Source organism: Amia ocellicauda, chromosome 7 (genome assembly GCF_036373705.1).
Source record: "Amia ocellicauda isolate fAmiCal2 chromosome 7, fAmiCal2.hap1, whole genome shotgun sequence".
NCBI lineage: Eukaryota > Metazoa > Chordata > Actinopteri > Amiiformes > Amiidae > Amia > Amia ocellicauda.
The window spans coordinates 12,752,501-12,776,893 of record NC_089856.1 but is presented as its reverse complement, the minus strand read 5'-3'; the positions used below and the strand labels follow the sequence as shown (position 1 = coordinate 12,776,893).

The following is a 24,393-nucleotide window of genomic DNA, read 5'->3' as shown; positions in this document are numbered from 1 at the left end:
GATATTAAAGTTAAAAAGAAAGTCCACGACCCTCGTTCCAATTTCTATCGCTAACACAATCCGCACAAGAACGGCGACAACCCGGAAAATACTAAACTTAATTCTGCGTATTTATATATTATCACCACTGTAGGTCAACTGTAGTCCTTGTTCATATGCATGTTCATGTCTAACAGCCCCCTACCCCCTGCCCCCCGCCCCCCAACACACACACACACACACACACACACACACACACACACACACACACACACACACACACACACACACCATAACCATCAGAAAAATAATCATAGTTCTCTGGCTTTTCAGTGCTTTGTTGGCGCGGTTTGGTTTAATTCATGATAAAATCGAAAGACTCGGTTGCATTAAAAGGAATCCCCGTTAATACGGCAATTGAACGGCGGATAACCTCGCTTGTTTTTCTTCATTATTTCTCGCGTTTCACCACGGCTAATGTCGTGTGTTTGGGTTATACAGCCCTGTAGGGATTTTGAGGTTAGAAGGCGGGGTCTTGTAGACCCCCGAGGCGATGGAGCTGGGAGGAAAAAAACGTATGGATATGTATTTATACAAATGTCTTATAGCGCAACACACTGCCAGGCGCCGACACCGCGTTAGTCGGGCGCTATGGTGTGTTTTAGTGCGAGTCTCCTCTAATTGTCAGAGAATACTGCCCTCTATGTTGACTTGCAATAACACCACAGACTCGGAGATAGAGAGAGAGGGGGGCGCGGGGCTATGGAGGACAGGTATACTAAACATAACCACAAGGAAATGTACACGTTTTGTCACTTACTAATACGAAGTCCCCCATATCTTCGTGTTTGGCTTCCTTTTCTTCTTCATTTCTGTGAAAATAATAGAAAGACATATGTTTTTAGCCGATTTTTAAGTAAGTACAATAGTCACCAGAACAACAGTTTTTGGAATAAGAACTCTCACACTTAGTGTTTTTTTCTTTTTTACCAATTCGCATTTGTAGGCTATATATTCCTTGTGGTCATGTTCCCAAATTGTCCTTGTTAGTATAGATAGGTTCGGAGTGAAAAAATAATAATTCTGAGACAAAACACACACAAACACACCCACAATCATACATACATACACATACACACGTATACTGATTAACGAAACTGAGGTGTGGGCGTTATTTCTGAAAAACAAACAAAAAAAAAAAAACAAGTCTATACAAATCTCAGCACAAGAGGCACATAAAAGCCAGCCGTCGCTAAAAGGTTTAATGCACGCGTGCGTTCAGGAAAAATGCCCACATACTTACTGCACATTTTAAACCGGTCTGTTGGAGCGTTAACCTGTCATTGTGTCTCAAAATGAATAGAAATATTTTGAAGCAGCACTGTTGATGGACTGCACTTAGGAACACAAACCTAATGAAATCATATTAAAACATATAGCCTATAAAACGAATACATGACTGTCAAACATGCCTTATTTTACTAACTTTATTATTATTATTATGATTACTAATAATAATCATCATCATCATCTTTAATCCACCACTAAACCCTTACTTTGCAATTTAACGAATATTATTATTATTATTATTATTATTATTATTATTATTATTATTAATAATAATAATAATAATAATAATAATAATAATAATAATAATAATAATAGTAGTAGTCCCTGACTCTGTATATTACCTTACGATAAGGTTTATAAGCATGACGGTTTATGTGCTCAGTAATATCTTTCCATACCTCTTTCTGGGTGAGTGTGGAAATAAATAAGGTTTGTGATGTCAGTATTATAAACACAGAGTGACCGGAGAGATCGACAGCTTTCCTGCTTAGTGGCTTTCAATTTGAGCGTTAAGGCCTTGAAGTACATGTCGTTCTGTGCTATTAACGTTTCTTGAAATGCTTGCCTCCTGTAAATATATTTAGCCTACACACACACATAGACAAATAACCACAAGAGATTCGTTCACAGCAACAACTAAAACAAATTCAGCAAGTTCAATTCGTAGCCTGTTTACTCTTGGTTTTATGTACTTTATATATATATTAATCTGCTAAATCAAATGGAACTGTGCGGGCTGTTTAACACTTTTAAACACAAGCGTATTTTTCGTTTTGCCTCCATAAGCTTGCAAACCCCGTTTTTTCCTCCGTTTGTTCGTTCGATATAATTATACCATGGCATATACAGTCAAAGTTCAGTTATCTGTCCTAAACGTGTAAGAAGATAGATACAGAGAATACGGAAAATATAGAATGAGATATTACAAGATACCCTTCTCTAACTAACAGCATGAACAGCATATTTCTAACTATTGTTTTTCTAACTATTCATTTTTAAAATTAATAATCCGCCCTCGACTCGAATATTATTACACCCCCACCCCTAGTTTCCTCTAGTTGCTTTCCAATACACAACCCAGCCGTGCTAATGTATTTCCGGTGTGAAGCTGCGTTCCACCGTTCTTAAAGGCAAGGTTTCCACTGTCGACGGGGTCTACGCTTTACGTTTCGACGTCTCCCAGGCGGCCTAAAATTGGATTGTTTAAGTGAATTTCCGACAACATGGACAACATCCCAAAACATGACTTCATCCTTGATCGATTCCTCCCCTCCTTTGTGACCCACTGTCACGTCAAAGGACAATTAGCGTCCCTCCCATCAGCTCTGTTAATTCATTGATTTTTAACCAGAGACTAAGCGGAGAGTGATCGAAAGAACCGGCCGCCACACGACACTTCGCAGTGTTTGGGTTTTAGAGTCATTTTCTACAAGCTGGCGGATAGATCAATCAATGGATTTGACGTGGAAATCACGTTATTTGATCAAGACGCCTTTTCATGGTGACCGCCACACCAATGGAGACTCCCACACAATGGCATTACAAAAGGGGCGAAATAAAAGTTAATGTTTGTTTTGTTTTTTTCCAATCCCTTCATCCAGTTGCCCACCTCCGGTCCAACATTCCCTCCAAAAGGCTAAGACATACCCCCAGTTACTTGGTGTATTGAAAAATAACTTCTGCTTATGTTCAAAAGTATTTTATCGCACAATTCCCCTGAATTCCATAACCGAGACATCAAGTATTTAACTCACTGACCGTGTATTCCATCAAATATTCCTTCATATACATTCCTTGTCTATAAAAAGTTCACCCCAATGCATGCACTAGTTTTTGTGCGCTCTTAAGCTTGTTGTGTATTTCCTTCTTTCTTCCTTTCTGGTAAACATGGGTTAAAGCAATTGAGTAAATATCAAGGCCTTTTATCTATTTCGATCTGGGAACCGTGGTTTCCTTCCAGAATCGTGTGCGGTCCAGCTACGGCGACCAAGCAACAGTGGAAACTAGAGCACTGCCACTCCTTTCAATTTAGCGTGTATAATATACATGAAATATGACTCAATAATCCTTTGGGGTATGGTTAAAGTAAAATGTAGCCTTAACTCTGCCACTACATAATCCAAGCGATGAATCTGGATTTGTCATCTCCAGAGAGTTACAGCACACAGCGGCCCGTTGAGATTATACCGTGTGAACCAGTATAGGGACAGAGAGAAAGATTAAACTCGAACATTACCGCTGAATAAATATTTAAGTGTTAAATAATATGCCATCCTTCGCTTGTTGAAATATGACGCGATTGCCTTGCGCGATAAGGGATAGGGGAAAGGCGATTGCTCCCAAGCCATAAATAAAAAATAAAAAAATGAAACCGCATGAAGAATTAAAAAAAAAGCTGGGAAAATCCCTAGTTTGCTAGGAGTTTATATATTTTGTGCAGTAACCATAAACTGCGGGATTTAAGCAGATATCCCGCAATAAATCGGTTGAGTACCCGGCGCGCTGTGGAAGCCCCCTGCAGAATTCAAGTCTTTAAGAGGGCAGCATTTAATGCCATTCGGTTTAAGGCGATTTTATCCCAGATTATAAGACCGCGATGGCAGTAAAAGAAAGTCTGAGACTTGTGTGTGTAAGTGTGTGTTACAATCTATGACGTTTCGACAGCATGTATAGCCTATACCTGCTTTAGGTCTTTTGAGTAAGGTAGATGCATCTAATACACCAACTGCCACACTCATTGGAATGAACAGCGGACTCACACCATAGTCATTTGATGTAACGGAACCCAATCCAGCCATATGATTTTTTGGAAATGGGTCGACGGCCTTTGGTCCTTGGACTTCAGAGGAATCAAGAAAGGCTAAAGACTTGGCGACGAAGGTCTTTTTCTGCTGATGAACTCAATTAAGTAACCCATTAAGTCACCATTAACTCGGGGGAAATGGAGCGCAGAAGACTCCGTGGCAGAGTGTGCTGGATCACGTTGGACCCAGAAGCAGGACACGATGTCATTCCTAACTGCTCGTCCTTATACAGGGAACAGCAGGGGGCACTTTTATGTAATTCCACTGGAATCAGCTTTTGAATACCTTTTCAGACTTCTTGACGAAAGCGTTTTGAAATCTTTTCTTAGAAGGCTAGTTCTATCACTCCTCCTGTGCACTTCGGCGTTATTAAATTACTTAATTGGCAGAGTGTCCATCCGCGGACCTTCAAGAGCCGGAAATGTTTATCATTATTCTGTTTACGTTAGAAGGTGAATTTGCAGAATCAATACATTGGCATAATTTGGATGTTCATGTGGATATAATTCATCCAGCAATGACGAAGGTCCTATGAATTAAGAACGCATTTTCTTTTCTTTTTTATTATTATTGAACAATATTTTTTTCCCATTCTTTACAAATTGGTGATGTATTATACACCCGGCTGCACAGGGGCTTCCCTGGACCAAGGCACAGCGCTGTCTGGTGCAGTGCTCGAGTTACCAGCATGCAATCACAGGGTTCTCACCTCTCCTTGTTAGGTACAGTCATGCGTAACAACGCGCCCTTCAATTAGGCGATTACGGTCACATCCGGTTGATTTAAACGATACCCCACGATTTAAACACAAGGATAATATTTACATAACCCCATTATAGGACGCTGATGTGCCAGCTCTAAATTAATTACAAATAATTCAGTCCAAATTATGCTCATTATAGTGATGTAATCGTTTATTTAAACTCGCATGCCGAAGCAGTGGTCGTGTTAAATTGAATAGCTAGAGAGATACGAATGTTTTAGAATGACATTCATCGATCATTTAGAGATTCCAAACGTGTAACATAGATATATACTGTGAGTAGATACTCTGTTAGTAAAAGACATGTAACGAAATAGACAGGGAACAGAATTTTATTGTGGATATTTAAAGCTTATATAGACTCACCTAAAGGATTATTAGGAACACCTGTTCAATTTCTCATTAATGCAATTATCTAACCAACCAATCACATGGCAGTTGCTTCAATGCATTTAGGGGTGTGGTCCTGGTCAAGACAATCTCCTGAACTCCAAACTGAATGTCTGAATGGGAAAGAAAGGTGATTTAAGCAATTTTGAGCGTGGCATGGTTGTTGGTGCCAGACGGGCCGCTCTGAGTATTTCACAATCTGCTCAGTTACTGGGATTTTCACGCACAACCATTTCTAGGGTTTACAAAGAATGGTGTGAAAAGGGAAAAACATCCAGTATGCGGCAATCCTGTGGGCGAAAATGCCTTGTTGATGCTAGAGGTCAGAGGAGAATGGGCCGACTGATTCAAGCTGATAGAAGAGCAACTTTGACTGAAATAAGCACTCGTTACAACCGAGGTATGCAGCAAAGCATTTGTGAAGCCACAACACGTACAACCTTGAGGCGGATGGGCTACAACAGCAGAAGACCCCACCGGGTACCACTCATCTCCACTACAAATAGGAAAAAGAGGCTACAATTTGCACAAGCTCACCAAAATTGGACAGTTGAAGACTGGAAAAATGTTGCCTGGTCTGATGAGTCTCGATTTCTGTTGAGACATTCAGATGGTAGAGTCAGAATTTGGCGTAAACAGAATGAGAACATGGATCCATCATGCCTTGTTACCACTGTGCAGGCTGGTGGTGGTGGTGTAATGGTGTGGGGGATGTTTTCTTGGCACACTTTAGGCCCCTTAGTGCCAATTGGGCATCGTTTAAATGCCACGGCCTACCTGAGCATTGTTTCTGACCATGTCCATCCCTTTATGACCACCATGTACCCATCCTCTGATGGCTACTTCCAGCAGGATCATGCACCATGTCACAAAGGTCGAATCATTTCAAATTGGTTTCTTGAACATGACAATGAGTTCACTGTACTAAACTGGCCCCCACAGTCACCAGATCTCAACCCAATAGAGCATCTTTGGGATGTGGTGGAACGGGAGCTTCGTGCCCTGGATATGCATCCCACAAATCTCCATCAACTGCAAGATGCTATCCTATCAATATGGGCCAACATTTCTAAAGAATGCTTTCAGCACCTTGTTGAATCAATGCCACGTAGAATTAAGGCAGTTCTGAAGGTGAAAGGGGGTCAAACACAGTATTAGTATGGTGTTCCTAATAATCCTTTAGGTGAGTGTGTGTATATATATATATATATATATATATATATATATATATATATATATATATATATATAAACGTACAATGAATGTTTAATGCACTATTTTGTTTTGTAACGAAAGTACAAAGAGCTTAGACCGTGTTGTGGAGGGTATCATTTAAGATGCAACAAAGATATTGCTGCAGATACAACCGTGGACCAGCCCTTTCAACAAACGTAGACAGACACACAGACAAATGAAGGATGCCGCCTACAGGGCTGAATGTATTCCACCTCCCAACTCCCTAAGGGTAGAGGTGTAGAACCGTTTTGCTGTAAAGGTAACAAATGATGCGACACACTTTTTTCACAACAGGAATCGGAGGCGCAAAGCGAGAACGAAGCGCGGCGTGCGCAGAGAGAAAGATTGCACGCGTCTCCACAGCGGCAACGGGGACACGGGAAATTAATTCTGACTTCACATATACCTCGACAGAGTTCCTCTTGTAATATGTAAATTTTTAGATTGGTGGAAAGAAACAGCAAAAATAGCACTGCGGTATTCGGCATGAGCGGATCCGTGCTGTCAGAAAAGCTTGAGTCACACCACTCCATTTGGGTGATTTGGATGTGAAGGAGACAGGTGCAAGGTTGATTGTCATTATGTTTATCACCAGTGCAGTCTTTTTTTGTCATTTTTAAAACCTTTATGTTCGTTTTAATATGCTAATTTGTTATTTGCTCCCTTTCATTTCTGATACGGTTATTCTACAGCCTTGTATTTTGGTTGGGGCCGCATAGGATACATTAATTCGTTTCGTAAATATTCTCGGAATAAAATGTCCATAGAAGTCCTCAATAATAATAATAATAATAATAATAATAATAATAATAATAATAATAATAATAATAATAATAATTCAAGCTTTTCAGGGCAACGTTGTTCATTATTCGATCAGATTTATTTTGCTTTAAGGCCTCGTTTCTTCCTAGGTTGCAACAGTGTTCAACATTTCGTTGATGTACTACCGATACGTGGAAGTGTAATGTATTTACAATCCTCTGCTGCTTGTCTGTCTCTTCAGTTGGGTACATCTCAAAGCGTATTACAACAATTTTTTTAGTTAATTTGGAAAGCATAGTAATGACACAACCACGAAAAATACCAATTTACCCCCAAATAAATTGTATGAAGGTACAGAGATAAATACAAGACAAAACATAGATATTTACGGCCACACACAGCACCTTAATGCAACACCCCCGCCCTCTCATACCCGATACTCCCCTTCATCTGCACTGCCCAGTGTGAAGGCAACTACTTCAGAGATGGCACTAAGCCACGATTTTATCTCAAACAAGCATTGCCTGAGGTCAATTATGAATGAATACCCTGTGAAGTCTGGCTTCTCTCCATCGGCATTATTTAGCCAGTGAATCTTTAAGCATTACTGAATATTTACTGCATCGCTAAATTAAGCGCCTGTGGAAGCCTAGCAAGGCTCTCTGTGTAGAGGGGGCTTCGACTGTAGCAAAAGCAGTGTTGCAGTGGCGAGAGGCCATACCGGTTCTGCCACGCAATCACTTCTTGTCGATACGTTTAAGCAGCTGTGGTACAGCTTCATGGCTGGAGAACAACACATCTGTACTCGCTTCTACTTGTAAATGTATCCACAATCAAGCCCAGGTTAGCAGTTTGCCATTAACGTGTGGGCCAAAGTTCTTCGAGGCGGCCCTCAATTTCAGCTGGCCTCGGCGGTATATCTCAGTTTGGACTATCTTTTAGAGTGAGATGGGTCAAATCTGCGTTAGGCCTGTGAGCAGGGATGGGTCACACTTGGAGGTCTTCTCAGAGCGGGCAGAGATAAGTCAATGTTGCATTTCAAAGACCAAAAACTTCAACCACCAGACTCGTGTCTACAATACATTCTGGGCCAATACAATACAATACATCTGCAGCAGCACACGTAAAACATCAAACACCTGGTGCCAACAGAAGAGCAATTAAGGGGAGCCTATAGCTAAGGTAATCGAGAACAACTACATGGGACTACGGCAGCGCTGGATTTGCTCTCGAGAGTGTGGTTTAGTTTATATCATCTTGTCCACACACTGTAACTTGCTTTTAATATAATTGGAGGCTTTGCTGAAGTGCAACTCTGTTTCTCTTCCTGCAAACCGAACCCGAGGACTACAGCCCTGTAGCCCCAAGCCCCAGAACGCCTCCCTGTCCCCCTCTGGAGCTGCAATGCAGAGGGCGGTTTCAGCATGTACAGGGGCTCAACTGACCGAGTCCTGCTTCAACTGGTCCCAAAGTCACCCACAAGACGATACTGGATCGATTGTGCCTCTCCCAGGTGCCCTATACCTGCACACGTGCACACACAATTAACATCTTTACTCTGTCTTTCAGGCTAAACTAGTCTTGCTTTGTACTCAACTGAAACACCTGGTGAGACAAGAGAAACGGATTGCATTTTAAATAGGGAACAATTCCGCAGACGTTAAGCAATATACACACATCACACAGGCTGTCAATCGCACAGCAACGACAACCAAACTGACATGTTGTCAAACACCAAGCATGTTACACAGAGCATATCGGACACTGCGCAATTCCAGTCTACTCCATTTGCAGTCCCGTTCCAAACAAGATGTGCAAAAATATGATACTTGTTTTTATTAAAACACTTTGCCAGTGGAGTTGTTACCTCAGACCCAAACTGCTAAATCAGTCAAATCGAGCGCGTTTTAAGGACAATGATTATCGTTGGCGTATCCCAAGGTGCGTTTGAAGGGACTGAATATATGCGGTTTCCACTGCGTTCACGCATTCAGTGTCACCGAGAATCACCGCAGACAACAATTGTTCGGTTCCCTATGGGTGGGGATTGTTCGTCTATGGACTGTGACCCCTTTGGAGTGTTTTTCAAAACTCGGTGAGATTAAGAGGATGTCTAGATAAAGTAAACTTGGTCATGAGGTTGATTGCCTTTGCCGTGAGGGAGAAGGGGAGGGTGTAAGACAATCCCCCCCAGCAACATTTACAGCTATTTTAGTTGTCAGGACAACAGTTTATACACGTTTTTATAGTGCATCGTACTAAACCACCAGACACAGTGTCGGTTAAGTCTGCAATTGTCTTATTCCGCCTCAATTCGCCGCGAGTGTCGTAGGTGGTTTGAATGGGAAGTTGTAGCCGGGACTGCGTGAGTCGTGTTGACAACAGCGCCCCCTTTTGGAAAGTCTTTTGTTGCCGTGACTTGTTCCGAGCAGACACAACAGCAGGTCAACACAGACCAACACTGCAGCTGCTCAGTTGCGTGTGTCTACAACTCTCTCTCTTTCTGCACAATGCTGATCTGAATAGTGTGTGTCTCGGGGACATTAAGCTCTTCTGTATTCTGGTTGAATGGAAAGACAGAACAATTTGGTTATTTGGGGACAGATAATAATAATAATAATAATAATAATAATAATAATAATAATAATAATAATAATAATAATAATAATAATAATAATAATAACAATTTTAAAACAAATACTTAAAAAGACAATTGCCTTAACACTTTCAACACAATTTGTCTTCAATTATTATTAGTATTGGTGTAGTTGCGGTTTTGTGCATGCAAAATAAGAATCAACTCGAACTGGGCAGAGACAAGTCACTAATAACATTAGTTCAATCGAATCTACTTTAGTTTGAGGTAAACGGCGACTTGTGGTGAACCCTGCGCGCCTAATTGCAAATCGTGCCCTGCTGGCCATGTAGGACAGGCGCCATACAGAAATCAGTTCTGGGAATCCGGAGCCCAGAGTGCAACTACCCCACCCCCCCTTCCGACATCAGCAAATCAAGTAATTTATTGCTTCTGCCAGCCATTATTTCTCATTATGGCTTAGAAAACCAATCAGCGGTGCCAGGATTTAGAATAGGGTGGCTGGCTAATGCTCGCTGCAGGACAGGACTGAGTTCTGAGGCTCCTACGTGACAGTCGTCTTCGGTTTCTTGATCATAACCAGAGTTTTCTCCCATATGCCCGTTCTCTCCAAGACCTATTAAACGCATTCTTCTCCCGTAGTTGCATAACCAACTCTCCAGTGATTTGTCTCACTCGTGTCTATCCGAGAGGGTCGATTCTGTTTGATTCACTTTATTCAGTTTGTTCGTGCACCTTCTAATGTGTTATGTGTTATGTGCCTGTTCTCTAATGGGACTGGCGCCCCCTGCGTCTTTTCGAAGAGGTCATTGATGCTCAATAGGTTTTCCTCAATACTGGAACCCTAAATAATGTTTCCTTATAAAATATAAAACCCAATGAAATCATTGAATTTGGACAGGATTAATACTCCTTCCAAAAATTGTGTATCTATGTGTACGGTTGCGGTTGGGTGGGAGATTAATACATTCCATATTTCTCCAGTCCTGGAGTCTTCACCTACATACTCCTTAACTTGAGATGGGCTTTAGCCTATCGGTGGATCTGTCTCCTTACTAATACATATCTGATGAATGGTCCCCAAACTGTGTAAAAGCACCAGAAACGCTTAGTCCCTAGAATGCAAGACAGTTGGACCACATGTTTTTAAGGTTTAGGGCTGCAGCAAAATCCGGTAGTGGAGTTCTGTTCAAGGCTCGCCAAACTCTCGACACCTTTCCACCGTTCCTACCTAAATTCTCCCGTGTTCTTCTTCCGAGCTGCTCGAATACAACCATTAGCGCTGCAGGATCTGTAAGGCGTTGGAACGCAAAGTGGGACATTTTGGACTCAAAAAGCTAAAGTGTAACATTAAGAACGTTAAGGCTATAATGCTCCGTGTTTATCCGTTTTTTACTGATAGCCCCAGGTTGGAACGGTAGTGCTTGCAGATTGCTAAACCAAATGCGATTTAAACGTATGCCATGTGCAACATATTGCACATCCCCCAATGTTTGTAGTACATCCCCATGTATGTAGTTTGTGACACATCTCTCTATGCATGCATATAGACACTGTTTCACTACATATGTGATTGCATGTAAAATGTGTTCTCAATCAAGGTAAACAAATATCTGAGTTTGTAATATTTTGAATACGTTTGAATAAGGCTATCATTTAAGATCTATAGAGATTAAGTAGCCTATATAACACTGAATACGTTTTTATTATTACCGGCTCACACAGTCACTGAGTTAGAGCGTTCTGTTACTTCAGATCACTTGTTTATTAAATATACCTTGAGCATTGTTAAACCGCCTTTGACAACGCATTATTTCAATTACTATGCCTTTTCTAATTAGCTCGGTTTCCTAATTAAATGATCGGGAAATGGTTGCAGTTCCGTTGCTGGTGTGTCCTTTCTCCGTTTCAGTTGATGTAAAACTTTCTGAGATCATTGGTATTTGAAGACGCTATATAAGTCAAACTCATTTCAAAACTCTCAACACGGAAAACTTGCAGCGTTTTATCGACGTAGACTAGGGGCGAAATACTTTTTCAAACTGATTTTCTAAACGGTTTAAAATGACAAGCAAATTACAGATCATCATATTAACTTATATACTGTAGAGATATTATACGAAATTACGTTACAGAAACTGACACATTGTCACGAATTTAATTTGAATACAGCTGTGGTTACAGTGGGAGACACGAATCCTGATATTGCTGAAGGCAGGGTGTTATTTCTTAAGTTTGATCCTATTAAATCAATAAATCAATCAATCCAAAAATAAATACGAGACTTTCCTATACTGATCTCAAATGGTCAAAAATATAATTGTGCAGGGTTTGAGTAAATTGCGATTTAGAGAGAACGCTTTTGACTCAATCTCTTCTATTTTTAAGTATAAAAATGACAATATAGAGTACATACACACACACACACACACACACACACACACATATATATATATATATATATATATATATACAACCTAGAATAATTAACAACTGATTAAGTTTGACTTGGGGGGGGATGATAGGAGGTGAAAGTAATTTACATTTTTTTCCTTTAAAGAAACCTTTTTATGACGGCCAATTAAAAAAGGCAATCAATCGAAGCAGCTTTTAAATCACAACCCTTCTGGCTATCGGAAACGACATGCATTCCATGAAGCGCAGACTGAGCTTCGTTCTTAAAATGTAAATCATACAGGACCAGGGGAAATGAATAAGCAGCGCATATTAACGCAATTCCGTTCTCCGTGCATACTCGAACCACACATCCACGCCTGACTTTGCAAAGTTACATCAACAGTTTTCAAACAGGACTGGATTTTTCATATATATATATATATATATATATATATATATATATATATATATATATATATATATATATATATACACATAGATAAATACTGATAAGGAGAGAGTAAATTTGAGAAGTAGATCAGGAACAAACACTATTGGAAAATATACAATCTAACCCGGAAACAACCACACATGGTTGTGCTATAAAGCAGGGGTGTGCAGTGGGAACAGCAGGAACGGTAGTGGTAACAGTTGGAAGCACTTCTGTATTATTTCAGTTTAAGATTCTCTCATTAATTTAAAAGCACCGTCCACTTTTAATCAGATCTTGATTGATTAGTCTCACTGATTAATAATGTACCAATGCTAAATTAAGTATGAGCGGTAGCCAGTGTCTGTGTACACATGACCAAACGCATTGTGTTTCCCTAAATTAATAATTAATCAACCACGTTATTCTGCATGCATGATTATATTGTAATACACATACACCGCGTAATTAAACTTTAATTAACTCTTATTACAGTCTGGATGTGCCGACACACACAGCAAGACTTAACGGCAAATTACATTTGCATGCATGCTGTGCGCAAATAAAAATGTGCGAATTGAATTCGAGTTGAGCAAGGTTTCTTTGTTTCTTTCTTCATCATTAATTTATTTATATATTTGTCTATCATTCTGTTTAGGCCAAGCTCAAAGGCTGTATACAGTTTGGAAGACTGTTTGGAAGATGCAGCCTATTAAATTACAAAACGAAAAAAAAACAACAACAACAATACATTAAAGAAAGAAAAACTAAATTATGTTTAATTGGAATTGTATGTAGTCACTTTCCCAGACGCAGTATAATTGTCTGATTCACATTTTAACCCCATTGCTATCTTAAGTCACCACTTTATTCCCCTAAAGCAATGATGATGATGATGATGATGGTGATTATTATTAGTAGTAGTACTACTAGTACTACTAGTACTAATACTACTACTACTACTACTACTACTACTAGTAGTAGTAGTAGTAGTAGTAGTAGTAGTAGTAGTAGTAGTAGGTGTTGTTGTTGTTGTTGTTGTTGAATGTATGTATTTTGTAGCAGATTATATGATGGCCGTTGTACTCACTGTATTGTTTTGTTTATCTGTATCTGTATTATGTGTCTTATTGCAGTTATTTGAAAATAATGGATGAATCTGCAGGTTCTGGTTCTGGCAGAAAGGGAGATGACGACGGGAAACGCTTCTGTATATATTTATTATCCTAATTACAATTAATTTGCAAATTACAACTATGTCGTTAGCAAACTTGGGAGAAAAGTAAGAAAAGATAGGTCTTCTGCAGTTAAGACATTTGGGTGATTCTAAGCAAACTAAAAAGAAAACTCTCAACCGGTTTATGATAAACAAGCCCGGACTTGTACACTATTAAATGTCTTCCAAACGAGTTTGTTTTTTGGTGGTTTTAAGCATAACGCCTGCTGCATTCACCTTTGCTGGTATTGGCATAATCCCATTCTAATGTTGGCATAGTCTAATATAACATTAATCTTCCTTAAATTGCAATTCACACATATTACACGTTACAGGGGATTGCAGTAGTATCAGTCCAAATCATAATAAACATATTTCAACCGTTAAGACAAAATATACTCCCTTACACAGAGTCTGCCAAAGCAACTCAAACTAGAGAACTATAATCACATTATCGCAGGGTACCGTTTAAATGGGCTGTGTGTTTCTACTTAGGCCTGTTGTTCATATATATTACGCCGAATTGTGCTGTACTTGAAGTGAATATAGAGATGAATTGGGGAATTTGTGTCTACATTAAATGTTTTGTAACTTTAGTGCCAATAATACTTTTACCCATCACAATTTGTGTACACATCTTCGATACATTGCAAACACATTGCTTCTGCTAGTATTCAAACAGTGTTTTCCTGTTTGAATAATAATAATAATAATAATTATTATTATTATTATTATTATTTTTATTATTATTATTATTATATAATTCTGTTATTATTATTAACTTGTACTATTCTGTTTTCTCTGTCTATATATGTATCCTTATTGATTCAAAATTTAAAAGAAGGTAACAAAACATTACATCTTGATAAAGATGCAGAAAAATAATGTCAAATTGTTTTCTCTACTACAACCTTTGTATTATTATTATTAGTAGTACACCAGCAACAACAACAATACCATAACATTATTATTATTATTATTATTATTATTATTATTATTATTATTATTATTATTATTATTATATTATTATATTATATATTATATATTATATATTATATATTATTATTATTAATAATAATAATAATGAGTAGGCCTGGAATTCTCCTATGGGTTGTATTAACACGTCTCATTTATATGTGCATTCTTTATACAATGAAGACAATAACTAAATTAAGCTAGCAGCAAACTCTTATACGTATGGTTTGTCTTTTCTGAACTGAGTCACGTTGTTCATCTTCCTTAATTTCTTTTAAAGCACTTCATGTAACTCTTGCAAAATGAAAAGCTGTTATTTTTCTTTTCTTTCTGTTGTGTTCGAACAAAGAGTGGGTGTAAAATAAAGTCTTGTGATGTTTAAATATACGAACTAGTCTCTTGTGTTTGTACGACTGCCCTGTTTTGCTACTGTAAAACACAAACTAAGTAATCCAGATAAACTCCACGTATGGCATTCCACCTTTGTTATGTCACAGTTAACCAGGATAAATGAATCCCAGCTGTCAAGAGAAACGCATCGCCTGTCCTGAGGCACTTAACGCTATCAGTGGGCTATACCTTCACTACAGGTGCAGAGAAATCCATTTTAGCAGACCCAGCTCTTCAGAAAGTTTACAAAGTTGACAAAGTTTACGCCTCCTCCGTTCTCTCCCTCCCTCCCTTGGAACACACACTCTCGCATGCAAAGTACTTCACCTCGCGAATTCACTTTCCAACAACCTGGCCGTGGAAGCGTTGGAACACAAAGACGCACAACAGGAAAGTGCACACTTTTCTGGCACACACTGTCAGAATGTCATTTTCTGACACACAACACACGTCTGTATACCAGTTACAGTCACAGTCACATGAACTTTCCCATACATGGTCTATATACACAACCGGAAGCTCCAAGCTCAAACTTCCAGAGGTTATGGCAATCGACTTATTAAAAAAGAAGAAAAAAAATGGGATGAGAAAAAATAAAGACGCAGAGAGAGGAAAGCACAAAAAAGATCGCTTTACGAAATTACATGCCCTGCTTGTAAGCCATTAACGCCACAACACACCAACGCATTTCACGGAGAAATATTACATTAAAGTATTAATTAAAGCCCCCAAGAGTCTACGGGGGTAGGTATCTATTTCATTACGACGAGAAACAAGACATTAACTTACTGGAGCTGTCTGGAGTCCATTTGTGTGGTGCATATGGAGAGGACCGGGGCTCCGGCGGAGTCTGGCGAGAGGTAATCCACACTAAACGCCTCTCCCCGCTGTCCCTAAGATAAGAGAACCCAACAGCTGCGATCCCGGACAGTTAAGATTATATATGATGTAAATATATTGAGGGTTTGTCAGCTCTGCCGAACCATAAAACTTACTTTAATGACATCACGTGTTCAGGGCGAGCCACTCAGGGCCCCCGCTTGGGGCAATCGGCATAAATAACCTTCAAAAGTTTAAAACTACCAAAAAACAAACCAAAATCCGCACACAAAAGCCATATACCCCAATAGTGCCGAAACTTCTGTGGGAACTGGAAGCTGCGTTTGTTTAAATGCAGACTTCCTTTTTTTTCCTGCTCTTTCTTTTTTTTTCTTCTTCTTTATTTATTTTTAGCACACGTTAGGACTCAAGAAACAGCGGTCTGGTTCAGAAGTGTATAGTACAACTGAAAAGTCGTAGGGTGAGTAATGTGTTTTTTCGTTTCCCCCCGACATGGGAATAAGCAAATGGGAAAAGACAAGAGCAAGAAAGTAGTCCTCGAAGACTTGTTTGAAATGCGAGACACGCTACTGTCTTTAGCAGAAAGAGAAAAAAAGAGGAGGGAGAAAGCGAGAGGAAGAGAGAGAAAGCTCTTAACACAACAGAATTGTACACATTAACAGGCCTGGACAGTGTAATTAATAAGAAGAGAAATACATAGCTAATTAATCACCTTTCTACTGCTGTTTATTATGTTCATGAAAAAGGAGCCAAATGTGTGTGTATGGGGTGGCTTTTATATATCAGAAAACTTTTCTGGGGGTGGAAGAAAGTTTTTGAATGAATAGACAAACGGAGAGCGGAGGGCGTTGAGGCAGGTAAAAACTGTGATCAGTGACGTGGAAGGGCAGCAGGACAGCGAGACCCACTGAACTGCGACCAGCTTGTGTCAGTCAGGAGATCCTGGGTCTTTCTTTTTGTTTTTAAACAGTGTACTTTAATAACACATTTAGTTTGATTTATTTATATATTTATTTGTTGTATTAATCTGTCAGTACATTTATTTGGCTGACTCGGATTGGGTACGGTTTGACTATTCGAACTGACCGAATACTTACTTAATAATTGTTTGTTAGTACACTGTCAAACTCGCATTAAATATACCAATACACGTTTGATAGATAATCGAAGTGTTTTAATCGGAACATAGAGTTCAATCTTAACACAAGCAATGCTTTTATAATATTTTAGATCACAGAGTGAGTAATAATAGATGATAAACACTAAATGTTATGGACAGAGTGTTCCCAAAGTGATGAAGGCTATATGAAAGTGCTCAGCTGAAAACTACATTTTTACTATCATTTATTTTAATGAAAACAGTTAATTTGAGATTTCTGTTTATTCTATATACACCAAGCTACTCGGAGGTAAATTTAAACAAACAGAATAACGTCTGCATAAAATAGTTTCATACAGCTTTAGAGTTTTTTTGTGTGATTTATTAAACATATGTGTTTGTTTTGTTTGAAGTACTTTTGGTTACATTTAGAAGCTGGGTTGTCTGAAGTTTGACGGTGACGTGCACCCCGCAGAATGAATGTATTGTTAGCATATATTTTGAATGTGTTTGAAGCAGGGCAATAATGTCACCTTATCATATACCACTTGCCATATTAATTTGTCCACGACTCATGCAAAATGTGCAAGAATCGTTTCGAATTTGTATACTGCATGGATTTTTTGCAGTCCGAGATTGTGTGTATAGGCCTAAATACATAATATTTTGGCGTTCTTTCAAATTTTCTTCTACTCTTTTTCCCTTCATTATCTTTGGTTCGGACAAATTTCCCTGCTGGCGTTTCAGTAAAACTTTTAACCCCCTTGTCTATCTCACCAGATAGAGGGGGGGGTTCTGAAGCTTACATCAAAGAGAAGAAAGTGCTAATTCGTCTCTTTTGAAACTGTAGTCGTTTTCCGAAATCTGTTCTATTCTCTCCAACAGGAAATAATTCTCGTTGTTTGAGAGGTGCGAGGAAATACTATAAAGTTTTATTGGTGCTATAAAGTTTTATAGTCATCTGTCTGTACTGTAAATAATTCCCTAGGAAATAGGACGCAGCGATGTGGAAGACTGGTCTGAACAGAATGTTGTCTTCAAAGCTACAAAGACGCAGCTCTGAAATTCTTTGGGGTGGGGGGGGGGGTAGAAAAAAAAGTGTTACAAACTCACTGTGGAGCGATTTCGGGATGTTAAAATTGGCGATATAATGCTAGGGCTTGTAGCACATATATATTCTCTGATTACTACTCAAGAGGTATACTTGTACCTCAATCGCAGACACTGTTAAAACGTTGAAGCGTTCAACTGAACACGTTCTTAAACACATTTTTGCATAAAAACAAATCTCATTTAATGTGTATCACTTATCCTTACACACATTAAGTTCTGCAAGCACATAGGCCTACACTGTATTACTATTCTGGACAGCATGATCAAATGTAAAATGCTTTGTCTAACTTGTTTAAGTAGAACGCTTAAAGTGCTCGTTACAGTATAGCGTATGATTTCATAACAAACCAACTTCAAGGTAGGCCATGTTAAATATTATTGTAGGCTATATAAATAACAAGGAGGAGCATTCATTATTCTTAGCAAGCAAACGCACGCATACTCAAATACCGACCCAAACACAAGCTAGGCAATGTCCGAAGAACTCGTGTCAGCATCGTAATATTACAGAAGAACCCATAGAACCAGGTCACCATGTTACCTACTTTGTCACAATTATGATATATATATATATATATATATATATATATATATATATATATATATATATATATATATATATATATATATATACATACACTGAAAGTATTTAGTAGTTACAACGTATAGCCTATACCGATGTTCTACAAGGCTTTCTCTTCCTCAGTTTGCATTAACAATGAACTTTTAAGTATTGCAAGAACAGATGCATTTGACGGAACTCACACTGGATGCTTTATGTTTTATTATGTCACACACACAAATATACAAATTTGTATCAGACCATTTGTAATCTTTTCCAGCATGCTACTTTGTTTACACGTGAAAATGCTGAAACAACGATTGACAGGAACACGACTAACATCGTAATTTTGCGATCTCGGGCCGGATTCAATCAAAATTTAGACCCACTTGCTTAAAACAAACTACAAAGCTGTACATCATAGCGGTTACATTTCTGATTCCAAGAAAGAGGCATCTTAATAAAAATTGTGCCACAACTGAGTACAGTTTTGTAGTTCCCTATTAGCGGGTGTGTCAAAGTTTTGATTTAATCCCAGCTCACGTCTTCGAAAGAACTCAAGAGAGAATTTACAGAGGGTCTGTCTTCCCTGGATTAAAAACAGACGTTCGTTTTAAGCATAAGTTCCAAAGTAAAACTATCACAAGCAAACAAATAAACAAATCAAGCATACAGTAAAGCACATTCAAAATGATAATAACAATAAGAAAATAGATTTCGAAATAATTGAGTAAGTGCATGTTTATATCTAAATGTCTCTCCCACCAGTTCATATGAGAAAATAATTTAATATAAAATCACTAAGACTCACTTCCCTTGGTTAAAGGACAAGTGTATTTAAGATGTCTTAAATACTTCATAAACTAGGAAGATAATAATTAATTAGGTGTTTTATATGTATTCCGTTTTGACATGTACACTGTGTTGGATTATCTATGCAGAAGCCTGTTGAGATTTTTGGTTATTTTACATCAAACGGGTCATTTTAGTGGACGCATAAAATATTCTCAAGAAATGCAAACGCAAATCTGTATATATATTATGAAGCCAAATAAGTACGAATCGTAAATCCCTTCTGGCAAATTATAAACAGAGCTTCGCTTTTATATACTGTGCACAAGGATGTTTATTTAATTAACCTATTCATATTCCGTGCACTTCAGTATATTCGGAAAGCAAAACTCAAAACACAAAAACAAAATCAAGCTCTGAAATGTGTTTATACTCTGCTGAAGACGATAAATCGTTGAACATTGGGTTTGGCAGGAAATAGTACTCTATGGTTTACAAGACATATAAAGTTGAACAAGTTTATTACGAGTTTGATAATTTATACTATTTTGTACTGTTTGGGAAATATGGGTATAATGGTCGTTTTTCTAATAAGTTGGCAATGCTCTAATTAAATAAGGTTCTTGTAAGATTGGTACATGTATTATTATTATTATTATTATTATTATTATTATTATTATTATTATTATTATTATTATTAAAGTTGTGCTTGACTTGTTTACGACACATTCCAAATGGTGGTCCTCTTTGTTTGAACAACTGCTGTTTCCGCTACCACAAATCTGCCTGGTGTGGAAGTGGCGACTGAAGTCTGTTCTCACAACCCTTACACCTCGCTCAGCTGTTTTCAGATCATTGCAAACAAGCCCTGTTGTAGTCAGAACTTCGGGCAATATTGATATTGAGTGTCTGTAAAAGTAATTTGTGTCCTATCAGCCCCGTTCCACACTCAAATGAGAGTATTCAAAGATCAGCTTTTATGAATATGAACCTAATATTGTGATGGCCTAACCAAGACCGCCTGGGACCAAATCAAAAACTCTGCAACAATTAAACTACAATCAAAATAACTCCGTTGTGCTTTTTTGTGTGTTTGGCAGAGCTTTCGTCGTTTTCACTTAAGCAAACCTGCACTAGTGTATTTTGGTATACTTCGAAGTATAGTATGGATCTAAATCACATTTTTTTCTACATTTGCTACAGTTCTAAAAGCCCAGACTTAAAACGGGACTTGTTTCAAATTAGAGACATATGTACGTCAATGTGGCAAAGAAAAACAGAAAATCAACACAGAGGAGCCAAATCACACTACCGTTCAGCTTTCCCTATGGGAAATAACTTGATTCTTGTATGGAGTGAAGAACAATACAATAACAAAGACACACTTGTCCCCCCACAAATGCAGACACTGGATAAAAGGCAGGAGACTGACTCTATATCCAACAACAATATAATAATAATAATAATAATAATAATAATAATAATAATAATAATAATAATAATAATAATAATAATAATAATAATGAACAACCAACGATATTATGCCCTAGGCCTTGCTAAATACATTTAAATCATATGGGAGATGTGCTCTATGTTTTAGAGAAGGAGTCCATGACTAAGTTTAAATAATTTAAAAGTCTTACAAATATCCCCACCCCCACCCACACCCCTTGTATTCTCTAAGATTTTTGTTTTCAATAATTTAACCCCCCTTTAGTGTTTGTTCACAATTCCCAAGGACCTTTTAACAAAAAGAAACAACCACGATATTATTATTATTATTATTATTATTATTATTATTATTATTATTATTATTATTATTATTATATTTTTAAATAGCCATAATATAAAAAGAAACACAACAAAAGCATACATCTTTATATGGTACATTAATGATAACAGAAGTAATAATTTACTGTTTCAAAATAATAGGAATGGAAGGACTGGTTAGGACTGGCTTCGTGTCTTCATGTTCAAGCATTCGCAAGGCTTCACTTCAATTCCATCTTTTTTCTTTTTCTTCCTTTGCACCCCCCTCCCCATCCCCCATTCTTTCCTTCACTCCTTCTCTGAATTCGGATTGAAGCCCGATTTGTAACTCCGGCGTCTAAACGGTCTCCTTCGCTTTAAGCTTCGAATCCTTCTTCCACTTCATGCGCCGGTTCTGAAACCAGATTTTGATCTGCCTCTCGTTCAGACAAAGGCTGTTGGCGATCTCGATGCGCCTGCGGCGGGTCAGATAGCGGTTGAAGTGAAACTCTTTCTCCAGCTCCAGAGTCTGATAGCGGGTGTAGCTGGTCCGGGACCTCTTCCCGTCTGAATCTGGAGTGGGAATAATATGTACAATAAATACACAAGGTATCCATAAACCTCACACGATTAATAAATCTTGGGTGGCCTATTGCAATCCACCAATAATAATAATAATAATAATAATAATAATAATAATAATAATAATAATAATAATAATAATCATAATCATAATCATCATAATAATAATAATGTATACTGATGCATAACCTAGATAGATAGATAGATAGATAGATAGATAGATAGATACATAGATAGATACATAGATAGATAGATGTGATGGAAAAATATACAGATATATGTAATAGTAAGATGGTTGTATTTGATGAGTGCTATATACTAGCATGCTAGTGCTTGTTTCGTGAGGTATGTCCACTGTTGGTCAGGTCAGTGGTTTTAGAACTGAGAGGGCAACTTGTTTTTGACGTAGCAATTGTCAACGTGCACGAAATTACAGGAGCAAAACTAAATATACGACCCAGAAGGCAGAGATCATTTTCACTGGTTGAACAACAAAAGAAACATGTTAAAATAAAAGTAATGCATGCTTCTTAATGTAGAAAAAAGCAAGAATCGTGCAACGTTAAGTAAATAATATTAAGGTGAAGAGTTCAACCAAAGGACACCACGTTCACTTTCCCCATGCTCTGGTACATTTCAGTGAAAGTGGGTCCCATACCATGTTATTGCTGACCTTATACAAGCACAACCAACACTAATAACATTATTGTTTGTACCTCTCCGTTAGAGACCTCGGTTATTAATATATATATATATATATAATATATCTAAATCTATATTATATATATATTCGACTCTAAAGGCATTGTTTGGACGGGTTTTGTAGCCAGTTTTGTTTCTCTGATCCAATTATGCCGTCATAAATTTGGACGCAGATCGGCTCCTCGCAGTAACAGGACAGGTTTACGAGCAATTGATGCCTTTGTCATAAAATTTACGACCGCGAGTTTTATTATTTCCCCCGTACGGCCTATAAAACAGAAGAAGAAGAAGACGAAGAAGAAGAAGAGAGAGAAAAAAACTGTGAATGGACGATGGAGAGCAATATGGGAAAGAGTGAGAACCCCCCCCCCACCCCAACCATCACCACCACAAACACATTTATGTTCACCCCTCCCCAGAAAAAAGCAAAGAAAAATAAAAACACTGAACTTTACCGTGGCTTATGTGAAGCTTGGTCATCCAGGGGTATATCTGGGGCTGGTGGAGGTCTGACTGCGGCTGGGTCGCATGGGTTGCCTGTCTTACCGGCTGGACTGCTTCCACTTTGATCTCGCCGGCTCTGCTGTTACTGCCGGGCTTGTCGTTAAGATCCATGTCCCCCTCGGCTTTCTGACAGAACAGCCCGCCGGAGAGGGAGCCCTGGCCGCCGGCGCTCAGAGCCCTTCTCGGGGAGCCCACGGCGGAGCAAGGCGGCGGCGGTGGCGGCGGCGGTGGAGGAGGAGGAGGCGGCGGTGGCTGCGAGTCCGGGCTGCCGCGCAGGCTAGCGCTCATCTCCCCACGGTTGAGGGAGTTGGAAGAGGCCGGCGAAGGGAAGGAGACGCTGAGGTCCAGCCCTCCGTAACAGTACCTGGACGGGTGCAGCTCAGAGACAGATCCATAGTTCCCATAGCCGTGCATAGTGTAAGCAGGAGTCTCATGGGTTTGCTTGTAAAACGAGTTGGCGACGTACGAACTCATTTTGTGGAAAAACAGAAAAAGCAGCGAGGAGAGAGCGGTAGCATGAAACACAGAACTACAAACCAAAACCCCAAACAAATTAAAAAGCTTTTTTTTTTTTTCAAGGAACACTGTGGTGTTGCAATCTTTTTATTACCTGTTGTTTTGATTAGTATTGTTATTATTATTATTATTATTATTATTATTAATATTATTATTGTTATTATTATTTATTACGTTTGATTTGTGGCTCTTTGGATATTCAGGGGGCTATTGTCCCAAAAAAGAGCAGGATTTATAGTTGGGGGGAAAAAATCGTCCCTGCTTTTTTTCCCCCTCACTCTACGTGCGCTGCCCAAATAAGGCATGTTTAAATAGAGTCACGTGCCCGCGCGGGCCAGTCAGACGTTTGGCGTGATCGCCGCGGGGGGCCACTGAGCAACTCTGGAGCGGCGTGCGTGAGAAGTTGGCGGCGCAGACCCGCTCCAGAGTCCCGCTTTTGGAGAGACGAGGACAGTGGGGTGAGAGCGTCACCTGCTGCCCGGCTAGCGGCAGAACGGGTGACTGGGAACCCGCACTTGTGTACCTGAGAGACACAGACAGACAGAGACACAGAGAGAGAGGGAGGGAGGGGGCACACACAAAACAACACCAAAAACACACGCATAACTGACTCCCTGAGACGATTTTGACGTTGACGAGCTGCAGT

The 24,393-nt window shown here is 38.9% G+C and overlaps 2 protein-coding genes and 1 long non-coding RNA gene across 4 annotated transcripts in view; 1 reads left to right on the top strand and 2 right to left on the bottom strand.

Moving 5' to 3' along the window:
- Positions 1–24,393, bottom strand: part of LOC136752821 (homeobox protein Hox-D3) — a 100,667-nt gene that overhangs the window by 57,338 nt on the left and 18,936 nt on the right. Inside the window, exons 1-3 of one of the 2 annotated variants that reach the window (XM_066708467.1) lie at positions 16,284–16,410; positions 16,078–16,181; positions 800–851 (exon numbers count right to left, since the gene is read on the bottom strand). The gene's annotated coding sequence lies outside the window, so the exon portion shown is untranslated. Of the gene's footprint in view, positions 1–799; positions 852–16,077; positions 16,182–16,283; positions 16,411–24,393 lie in introns of those variants that run through there. The other variant, XM_066708468.1, reaches the window with a different exon arrangement.
- The window catches only part of LOC136752826 (uncharacterized), a 21,120-nt gene continuing 13,195 nt past the window's right edge, over positions 16,469–24,393 (top strand). The window contains exon 1 of the long non-coding RNA XR_010817347.1: positions 16,469–16,588. This is a non-coding gene — a long non-coding RNA (uncharacterized LOC136752826). The remainder of the gene's footprint in view (positions 16,589–24,393) is intronic.
- Positions 19,108–24,024, bottom strand: hoxc5a (homeobox C5a). Its single transcript, XM_066708471.1, has 2 exons — positions 23,183–24,024; positions 19,108–22,016 (listed from the first exon to the last, which is right to left on the bottom strand). The coding sequence occupies exons 1-2, from the start codon at positions 23,703–23,705 to the stop codon at positions 21,802–21,804; spliced, it is 738 nt and encodes a 245-aa protein (XP_066564568.1). The 5' UTR covers positions 23,706–24,024; the 3' UTR covers positions 19,108–21,801.